The following is an 11,222-nucleotide window of genomic DNA, read 5'->3' on the forward strand; positions in this document are numbered from 1 at the left end:
TCCGTTGCTACATCTAATTTGTGTCGTACTATAAGTATCATAGTATTTCACCTTCGGACATCTCGTCAAAATTCGAAGTTTCACCCGCACCATCTTGATTTCCGAAAATCCACAACAGCGCGATATCTTAGTCATTTTCTGCCTCGCACAACCACTTTGTGGAACCAGCTTTCGCCGGCGGTTTTTCCGAACCGATTCGACATGGGAACCTTCAAGAAAAGAGCGTACACCTTTCTTAAAAGCCGGCAACGCACCTGCAAGCCCCCTGGTGTTGCAGATGTCCATGGGCGGCGGTAGTCACTTTCCATCAGGTGAGCCTCCTGCTCGTATGCCACCTATATCATAAAAAAAAATAATAACATAATCAGAACCTATGTATCGTTCCTTTCGTGCGGGATAATTTAGTTTGACCAGAATTGTTAGATCCAGATGGATTCGGAGATGGAGACCGCTTCAGAGGCCTCTGTCGAAAAACAGCGACCGCTGGAGACCGACGACTCCGACTCCTGGAGCGATGGAGGTGAGACGACTAGACCCTTTGCCCACTGCCGTGACAATAATAAAGATCGAATTAAAGGAAAAAGAGGAGGAGGAATGGGAAGTTAACTTCTAGAGGGCGCTCCGTAGCCACGGCTACGCATTTATTAAATATTTTTACGCTGCGGGAAGTACGTTGTCGTCGGGACGTACTCGTCCCCTAACTCGGCTTATTCTGAGCTGCGATGGCCAGGCTATCGCCGAAACCGATAGTGGTTCACGGCGACTTAAACGCGAAGTCGCGTGCCTAGGGCAACCCCGCCACGAATCCGCGAGGAGCTTCGGGCAGCATTTTGTGCATCTCGGTCCGAGGCTCATCATCGCCACCGCCGCTCTCGGCCGCCTCCTTCCGAATGTGGGGGGACCGGGATCGCTATGCCGGCGTCTATACTCCGGTGTAGTGAGGTCGATGGCGCTGTACGGTGCCCCGATCTGGGTCGACGCCTTCAACGTTGACAATCGGGCCCTGCTGCGGAAGCCGCAGAGTGTCATAGCGGTGAGAGGCATCAGAGAGTAACGTAAGGTGTCGTGGACTGCGGTGATACTTCTCGCAGGCGATCCGCCCTGGGAGCTCCAGTCGGATTGTCAACGAAATGCTCCACCGAAGGCGACCGGGAAGGACGAAGAAGCGCTACTTTGTCCCCTCTCCGCAATAGGCGCCCCAGGGAACGGGGAGGTCTCAGTACTCCGGGCATGCCCCTCAAGCAACACTTTGGCTCGCATAAGCGGCCTGACCGTCAGGGCCTCATGGTAGCATATGTAAGCGATCTCGTAGCGCCTGCTGAAGGACGGAGAGAGTACCGCTGACGTTTTAGGGATATTCCGGTGTTCCCGGGGCGCACTCAGCGTCCAGGGCACGTGACGGCGAGTGACATATACCCCTCCCCCACTTCACATCATTTGGGGAAGCACGTATTGAGTATTTCCAGCGAGAGAAAAAAAGGTGTGGGAGTTCCACAAGAATGTATTCTTGGTCCATATTGTTTCTTCATCTATATAAATGGTCTGTCTTAAAGTAAGCTGTACTTGTAACCTGGTGACATTTTTTGATTTAAAAAATAATTCGTCAATCAATATTATGTACCTCCCTGTGTAACACTCGGCCGGCACACGGCAGGTGGAGCTGCGCGAGTGGTGCGGCGCGCAGGCGGGCGGGCTGGCGGCGCGGCTCGGCGACGGCGGCGGCGCGCTGTCGGCGGGGCAGCGCCAGCTGCTGTGCCTGGCGCGCGCGCTGCTGGCGCGCCGCGCCGTGCTCGTGCTGGACGAGGCCACCGCCAACGTCGACACCGAGTGAGTGCTGCCCACGCTGCCCCTGCTCTACTCTCTTCTCTGCCTGTATGGCAGCGTCCAAACCTTTTTCCATTCAGTAGTAGTAAACTGCCATACCTATTGCATTTTATGAATAAAATCTCTTCTACGATGAACTCACGCAAACATGTTGATTTCGCTCATAAAGACTTCAGTAAGGCATTTGACCAAGTGTCTCATAATATACTTATTAAAAAAATGTCTTCATATGATATCTGTGATCGATTGCTAGATTAGTTTTCATCTTAGCTCAACAACAGAAAGTCCGCACTAGTCATCCACGAGTCCAAGGCTCTCCTATTAAAATCCTAGTCTGGTGCTCCACAAGGGTCACATCTGGCGCCTTTGCTATTCGACTTCTTCATAAATTACATTAACCAATGTTATTTGTCTTTTACCTTATTTATATACTCTTGATCAAAAATTACTTCGTTGTATCACAACTATTAAATATAAAGCACTACTACTACAAAGCAATTTGAATGCAAATGCAAATTATAATTTTTACATTATACACGTACAATGTAAAATTTGAGTGCATGTATGCATTTTGTGTTCTTGCACTACGAGAACAGAAACACATAGTGTGTCACGAGATGAATAATTATAAATCCGATTGCTAGAATAGTTTTCATTTTACCTTTACGACAGAAAGTCGCAATAGTCGTCAGCGGATATGAGGCTCTTCCATTAAAATCTTAGTCTGGCGTATCTCAAGGGTCATATCTGGTGCCTTTTTTATTCGACATCTTTATAAATGACATTAACCAATATTATCGGTATATTATCTATTTGTCTACTATTGATCTAAATGCAAATTATACTGTTTAAATGATACAGATACAACGTTTATTTTACGTGCGTGCTTGCGCATGATTATGTGAGTGTATTTATATATAGATACTTTGTATCTAACGTATACATAGTTTGGTGCGTAATAAACGAAACGAACATGTTCCGACAGGACGGACAAGCACATCCAGACGACGATCCGCACGAAGTTCGCGCAGTCGACGGTGCTCACGATCGCGCACCGGCTGAACACCGTCATGGACTACGACCGCGTCATCGTCATGGACAAGTCGGTACCCGCGCACCCGCTCGCAACGCACACACACACACACACGCACACACAATACTCACTCGAATGTTTCGTCGCAGAGGCCGAATCGTTGAGTCCGGCCATCCCTTCGAGCTGCTGACTCAGTCGAGCCAGCAAGCGAAGTCGGAGGCGCAGCCGAGGCGCGCCATCCTCACCAAGAGTCAGGTATCGACCACGAGTCTTCACTCCCCGATATCCCTCCGCAAGAAGATTCGTCATTGTTGCTTAAGAAACATAGATGCCCTGCACATCTAACTGGCCCTAACATACTCCTAAGGACTACTCCTTCAATTGGTGGTAGGGCTTTGAGCGAGCCCGTCTGGGTAGGTACCACCCACTCATCAGTTATTCTACCGCCAAATAACAGTAGTCAGTATTGTTGTGTTCCGGTTTGAAGGGTGAGTGAGCCAGTGTAACTACAGGCACAAGGGACATAACATCTTAGTTCCCAAGGTTAGTGGCGCAGTGACGATGTAAGGAATAGTTAATATTTCTCACAGCGTCATTGTCTATGGGTGATGGTGACCACTTACCATCAGGTAGCCCATATGCTCGTCCGCCAACCTATACCATAAAAAAAAAGGGATCTCCCAGCCTAGAGGTGCAGGGCCTCTATGTTTCTTATCTGTTAGGGATGTGCTCAAGACACGTGTATTCCCCGCAGGCGCCGCTCGCGATCCCGGAGAGCTTCCGGCGCGACGAGAGCGCCCGCACGCGCACGCTCTCCCACAGGTGAGGACGTCAGCCCGCCCTGGGCATCCATGTTGCTGTGCACTCAGCAGGACGAGCCCGAGTGATGATTTGTTTATACCTGAATGTGCAGGTCTGATGTGAGCGAGCAGGACGGCGCCGGTGGAGTGTTCAAGTCGCTCGTGGAGCAAACGGGACAGGAGACCGCCGCCATGTTGTACAAGATGGCGGAAGAGGTATGTTGACCTCCGTAGTCTAACAGATGCAACAGATTAGATACACTAATTCAAGAGTACCTTTAATTCGCAGAGTAGAATAAAGTAACAGTCTGTTAATGTATAGGCCTCTTCTTTCTTTTGAGAGGCCAGGTTGAAACTTAACCCACCACGTGGCTCAAATGCGCGATGGTGGATGGATACACATGGCAGATTCTCATCCGACCTCCAGAACTAAAGATGATCCAATTATACATATTGTTTTTCTTATAGAAAGTTAATTTATTTCTGAGAGTCATAGAGTATTAATGATATTCATATTATACCATTTTCTTTATTAAAAAATATCAATGGATCAACGAGTAGTATTTGAGAACGTTATTTTAATTATTATAAATTAATTATTCATTTATTGCAATTTCCTTTAACAATTATAAGATGTCCATACTAACATTTACTCAGACCACAGATTAATCACACATTTCTTTTCATTTCAGAGCTATAACGAATATCTTAAGAAGAAACAGTCATAGGATGCGTCCTACCAACACACACCATCGGAATGTGTCCAGGCGGATGGCAGCTGCGTCTGTATACACACGTGTTACCAAATGGTGACTCGACGTAATCTTAACGAAACAGATATAAACTACATCGTACTTAAACTAATATTCGGCTGAATTGAACGCATATATTTGCGGCCATTTTGTGAAACTTACTTTGTCATAAAATGGCGCTGTAACTTACATCTGCAGTTATTATGTGTTCGACTACCTCACAGTTGGATGAAACACTTAAACAATACAAAAGTTATTTAGTATAATACGTAACAACGGGTTCGATCCCGCGTGATGTACTTGCCTTAATATAACTATTACTGTTATTGCAATTATGTCAATTTGATATAAAATATATAATTATATGCAGCATTTATAACATGTATACTTATATAATATATAAAATGATTATATTTTAATCCGTACAAAGTGTAAACAAATTCGTGTTTGATTTTGATGTTGTAATGGGGGGGGGGGGGTACCTCCTCCAGAGATGTCATCTTATCCCAGCTGTAGAATATTTACTAACTGTTACCACACTAATAGTATACTACGATGATAGAATATGCCAAGGTACTTTAGCTACCACGTACCAGCAATAACCACACACGTGCGGCTTCAATGAGCGCTCATAGTCTAGTACTTTCAATTCGTGATCTACAGTGACTTTAAAAAAGTGTTCACCAGTTACTCGCAGCTAGATAGCGATTCGTTGAATATAGAAACATGTTTGTTTATACTTTGTACGCATTGTCAAGACTTAGGTACCAATTTACACCAATAATGCCTTTAATGTAAGAGTTTGGTCACAATAAGCTGTCCTTAGCAATGTAAGGTGCTAATGTATGTATGCTCGTTACTTAAAGTACTGCGATTACTGAAAGCGAGTCGATATGGTTCAGGTAAGGAAAGGCAAAGTCTTACCCAAAGGTGCCGTTCACACAAACGAGCACGTGTGGAGTGTCTCTAATGCATCTCGCGCTCACGCAGTGCGCATGCGTGGGTTGAGGATCTACTGGATGTAGTCTCCAAGGCCTCTCCTGGAATAGAGAGTCGGTTTCCACTATGGGACGTTTCCTTCACTGAAGTCCACTTGCCACAATAGATGGTCTGAAATTCCATTAACGCAGACTTAATAAAGTGCCGGCGCTTTTGCCAGTAAAGAATGTGTACTTTAAAACTTTACGGAAAGAGAAGAATGTTTGATGTGGGGTACCACCTAAAACCTAATCTTCTTAATTCTACCACCAAACTGTAATACTTTGTATTATTGGGCTCAGTTTGAAGGACGAGATAGTCGTTGTAGCTGATTATCTCAGCTCCCAAGGTTCGTATTGGCGATGTAAGAAATGGTCAATGTTTCTTACAGCACTAATATCTATGGTGACCACTTGCCGTTCGTAGTATGTCCGTCTTAGGCGATATGTCCCAGTGAGAATTTGAAGGTTGTCTAACTCATATAAAGCCATACAGGACTAATTCAAGATAATATTAAGGGCAGCCAAACCGTTTTAGCTTTTGTAAGCTCATCAGAAGTATTTCAATGATCTGACGCCTTTCGATAAACTTTTACACATTTTGATAATATCAAAATTAATCTATGCGTTTGTTATTAACAGTTTCGACTGAAAAGCCTTATCAAAAATAGTATAGTCAATTATAATGCTACGTAGCTGCACAAAATCAATGTATTCTTGAAAAATTGGCAACATTTGGCCATTTTAGATTACCAGTAGGTATATGCGGGTAGCATTGTCTATTAGTAGTCGTCAAATGTACTATCTAGGCTTCAACAATTTGGCTACAGCAAATCTAGGTAAGGGCCTCAAGGCTTGCCCTTTTGCTGAGGCGCTATCGTAATTATGTCAATTGGGTAGGATCCCATAATAATCGATCAGCGCCATCTATCGGTCAAAACCGATACCCAGTGAGGAAAAACAACATTTTATTGATAAAAACAATTCTAGGGTGCTTATTTAGATGTTATATGCAAACTCATAGGGAGGCATTGACTACCTATTTGAAATTAAAGGATCTGTGATTATTTTCAATTTATGACATCCGGTCGCTACGGGAATGCGTTTTTGATGTCTGTCTGTCAGTCACGACTAATATACATAAACAGTTGACGTAACGTAAACATATTCTTATGCATTTATTTCAAATTTAACTTAGCTCTATAACATTTATAGTAACACTACGTAATTGTCAAAAGTCAATTCCTCCGTTAGATTCCGGATCTGACCGGACCGGTTCCCTCAGCGACCGGACGACACCGGACCTTTGCCACTTACAATTAAAGTAAATAGCAAATTATTTTCGATTTTAATTTTACTCTATATTAAATTAAATTTACTCTAATTATGTGATTAAGTAATATTGTGTATTTGAAACAGTATTCTTCCAAACGGATGTCCTAGCAAATTTATTATTAGAATACTTAATTTACGAATTTGTTTTATAGTTGATAATGCAAATATATTTGTTAGGGATACAAATTTTATTGATGTTTTGTAAAGATATCCTAAAATATACGATATCAATGAATGTTTCTTATTATTAAAGGTGATCAATAATTAATTTCATCCACAACTGCCAGAATAATATTATAAATTTCATCTTCATGTAAACTTCAATTAATATAAGTTATAATGATAAACAATATTTGGTGCCATTTTATACTCCATAGTTTTTCTGTTCTTGCTCAGTGACGTAACAAAGAGGCTTCTAGTGTACTTGTTTACTAAAATGTTCATTCAAGATAATATATGTCTGTTTATAACAGTTATTTAGTATAAAGTCAAAGCATAGAAGAGATATACGCGAAATTTTGTGATCAACAAACTTTGTTTTGGAATTATGTTATATATGAGTACACCCCCTAAGGGAGTCGAATGTTGCTTGGTGCCATTGTAGTGACAGTTGTTACGTCACTGCTCTTGAAACAATTAACATTTATTTCTTACAGATAACAAATTCTTTTTTAATAAATTTAAATGTATTTTCGTGTATTCCATTGTTATTGTACTAAGTAATGTCAATTTTGTAGAAATAATTATGTGAATGCTAGACATGTGCCGAAGGATCTTGAACTAAATATATTTTCATTTCAAATATCCGAACGTTTGGCGTCAGATATGTATGCGCTTAAACGATTACAAAATTATATTTTTTTATTTCAAGAATTACGAATGTATGTTTTTGTTCTGAGGCATTTCTGGGCTGTACTTATTTTGAAAACTTAAATGTAGCACATTGTGATACGTTACAGGTAACGTTAGTAGGTTAATAAATATTTATGTTTTAACAAAGTATTTTTATTTCTAACCTTACCTCACCTGAACTGCGGAACAGAGTCAGTTGCACGGTGGCAGCGGAGACACCCGTCGCCGCACATCCGGCCTGCGTCGCTGCGGCACAGGGTCGCTGACCACACTGTGGACTGTGTAATGGTCACATCTGAGGGCGATTCACCGAATAGATTAAACAGACGCCGTATTTAAATGTCAGCTCGCTGTGCACGCACACCGCCTCCCCCGCGCGCCCATCTTTATATATGCGCTTTTCCCGCGCTTTTGCGATGGCTGTCACTCGATATGACAGATGCATAATAACACAGATAACATATATTGGTACAAAATATAAACCTAATATTCGTTAGCATGTTAGTATAGATTTGTGTTCACAACAAATCATTTTCGTGATTTTAATAATGAATTACTAAGCAGCAATAGTCGCCACAGAATAGAATAGCGACACGTTAATACTCGTAATACGCTTTGTCGAGCAAGTGTCTGTGACTTCATATGAGTCGCGCGCCTTTTATCCGCGTGACGCACGAACTGGCGTCACCGGCGGAGGTTGGCGGCGCCTCCGTGTGGCGCCCCTGGCGGCGGCTGGCGACGTCTCTGTGTGTGACGCGGCTGGCGGCGCCTCCGCGTGGGACTCACCTAGCGGCGGCGCCTCTGTGTGGCGGCGGCGCCTCCGCGTGGCGCCCCGGCGGCGCGTGGTGGCGGGTGGCGGTTCTCCGCGCGGCGCCCCGGCGGCGGCAGGCGGCGGCCGGCGGCGCGGCTCGGCGACGGCGGCGGCGCGCTGTCGGCGGGGCAGCGCCAGCTGCTGTGCCTGGCGCGCGCGCTGCTGGCGCGCCGCGCCGTGCTCGTGCTGGACGAGGCCACCGCCAACGTCGACACCGAGTGAGTGCTGCCCACGCTGCCTCGCTCTCTCCTCTGCTTCCTATTCGACTGCGTAACAAGCGAAACGAACATGTTCCGACAGGACGGACAAGCACATCCAGACGACGATCCGCACGAAGTTCGCGCAGTCGACGGTGCTCACGATCGCGCACCGGCTGAACACCGTCATGGACTACGACCGCGTCATCGTCATGGACAAGTCGGTACCCGCGCCGCCGCTCGCAACGCACACACACACGCACACACACACACGCGCACACACACAATACTCACTCGAATGTTTCGTCGCAGAGGCCGAATCGTTGAGTCCGGCCACCCCTTCGAGCTGCTGACTCAGTCGAGCCAGCAAGCGAAGTCGGAGGCGCAGCCGAGGCGCGCCATCCTCACCAAGAGTCAGGTATCGACCACGAGTCTTCACTCCCCGATATCCCTCCTCAAGAAGATTCGTCATTTTTGCTTAAGAAACATAGAGGCCCTACACCTCTAACTGGCCCTAACATACTCCTAAGGACTACTCCTTCACTTGGTGGTAGGGCTTTGTGCGAGCCCGTCTGGGTAGGTACCACCCACTCATCAGTTATTCTACCGCCAAATAACAGTAGTCAGTATTGTTGTGTTCCGGTTTGAAGGGTGAGTGAGCCAGTGTAACTACAGGCACAAGGGACATAACATCTTAGTTCCCAAGGTTAGTGGCGCAGTGACGATGTAAGGAATAGTTAATATTTCTCACAGCTTCATTGTCTATGGGTGACGGTGACCACTTACCATCAGGTGGCCCATATTCTCGTCCGCCAACTTATACCATAAAAAAAAAGGATCTCCCAGCCTAGAGGTGCAGGGCCTCTGTGTGTCTTACCTGTTAGGGATGTGCTCAAGACACGTGTATTTCCCGCAGGCGCCGCTCGCGATCCCGGAGAGCTTCCGGCGCGACGAGAGCGCCCGCACGCGCACGCTCTCCCACAGGTGAGGACGTCAGCCCGCCCTGGGCATCCCTGTTGCTGTGCACTCAGCAGGACGAGCCCGAGTGATGATTGGTTTATACCTGAATGTGCAGGTCTGATGTGAGCGAGCAGGACGGCGCCGGCGGCGTGTTCAAGTCGCTCGTGGAGCAAACGGGACAGGAGACCGCCGCCATGTTGTACAAGATGGCGGAAGAGGTATGTTGACCTCCGTAGTCTAACAGATACAACAGATTAGATATACTCATTCAAAAGTAAAGTAACAGTCTGTTAATGTACAGGCCTCTTCTTTCTTTTGAGAGGCCAGGTTGAAACTTAACCCACCACGTTGCTCAAATGCGCGACAGTGGATACACGTGGCAGATTCTCATCCGAACTCCGGAACTAAAGATGATCCAATTATATACATAGTTTTCTTAGAGAAAGTTAATTTATTTCTGAGTGTCATAGAGTATTAATTATATTCATATTATACCACTTCCTTTATTAAGAAATATCAATCGATCAACGAGTACTACTTGAGAACGTTATTTTAATTATTGTGAATTAATTATTCATTTATTGCAATTTCCTTAAACAATTATAAGATGCTAATAACATTTACTTAGACCACAGATTAATCACACATTTCTTTTCATTTCAGAGCTATAACGAATATCTTAAGAAGAAACAGTCATAGGACGCAACACCATCGGAATGTGTCCAGGCGGATGGCAGCTGCGACTGTATACACACGTGTTACCAAATGGTGACTCGACGTAATCTTAACGAAACAGATATAAACTAAATCGTACTTAAACTAATATTCGGCTGAATTGAACGCATATATTTGCGGCCATTTTGTGAAACTTACTTTGTCATAAAATGGCGCTGTAGCTAACATCTGCAGTTAGCATGTGTTCGACTACCTCACAGTTGGATGAAACACTTAAACAATACAAAAGTTATTTAGTATAATACGTAACAACGGGTTCGATCCCGCGTGATGTACTTGCCTTAATATAGCTATTACTGTTATTGCAATTATGTCAATTTGTTATAATTATATGCAGCATTTATAACATATATAATTATAAAATGTATAAAATTATATTGTAATCCGTATAAAGTGTAAACAAATTCGTGTTTTGTAAAGATGTTGTAATGGGGGGGGGGCATCTCCAGAGATGTCATCTTATCCCAGCTGTAGAATATTTACTGACTGTTACCACACTAATAGTATACTACGATGATAGAATATGCCAAGGTACTTTAGCTACCACGTACCACCTATTTCCACACACGTGCGGCTTCAATGAGCGCTCATAGTAAAGTACTTTCAATTCGTGATCTACAGTGACTTTAAAAAATTGTTCACCAGTTACTCGCAGCTAGATAGCGATTCGTTGAATATAAAATCGTGTTTGTTTACACTTTGTACGCATTATCAAGAGTTAGGTACCAATTTATACCAATAATGCCTTTAATGTAAGAGTTTGGTCACAATAAGCTGTCCTTAGCAATTTAAGGTGCTAATGTATGGATGCTCGTTACTTAAAATACTGCGATTACTGAAAGCGAGCCGAGATGGTTCAGATAAGGAAAGGTATCTTACCCAAAGGTGTCGTTCACACAAGCGAGCACGTGTGGAGGGGCTCTAAGACATCTCGCGCTCACGCAGT

At 44.3% G+C, this 11,222-nt stretch overlaps 1 protein-coding gene across 1 annotated transcript; it reads left to right on the forward strand.

The window, feature by feature from the left end:
• Positions 1-8,215: 8,215 nt before the first annotated feature.
• On the forward strand, positions 8,216-10,595 carry LOC124541865 (ATP-dependent lipid A-core flippase-like). Its single transcript, XM_047119774.1, has 7 exons — positions 8,216-8,418; positions 8,462-8,602; positions 8,685-8,801; positions 8,894-8,999; positions 9,498-9,565; positions 9,657-9,759; positions 10,205-10,595. Exons 1-7 carry the CDS (start codon positions 8,216-8,218, stop codon positions 10,238-10,240), a joined length of 774 nt encoding a protein of 257 aa, XP_046975730.1. The 3' UTR covers positions 10,241-10,595.
• The last annotated feature ends 627 nt before the right edge of the window (positions 10,596-11,222 follow it).

Source organism: Vanessa cardui, chromosome 29 (genome assembly GCF_905220365.1).
Source record: "Vanessa cardui chromosome 29, ilVanCard2.1, whole genome shotgun sequence".
In the NCBI taxonomy this organism is placed as follows: domain Eukaryota; kingdom Metazoa; phylum Arthropoda; class Insecta; order Lepidoptera; family Nymphalidae; genus Vanessa; species Vanessa cardui.

Excerpts from the sequence above, each read along its gene's own strand:
- LOC124541865 (XM_047119774.1), top strand. The coding sequence starts at position 8,216 with ATGAGTCGCGCGCCTTTTATCCGCGTGACGCACGAACTGGCGTCACCG. Across the intron at positions 8,603-8,684 it reads ACCGCCAACGTCGACACCGA|GACGGACAAGCACATCCAGA; the intron begins GTGAGTGCTGCC and ends ATGTTCCGACAG. Across the intron at positions 9,566-9,656 it reads ACGCGCACGCTCTCCCACAG|GTCTGATGTGAGCGAGCAGG; the intron begins GTGAGGACGTCA and ends CTGAATGTGCAG.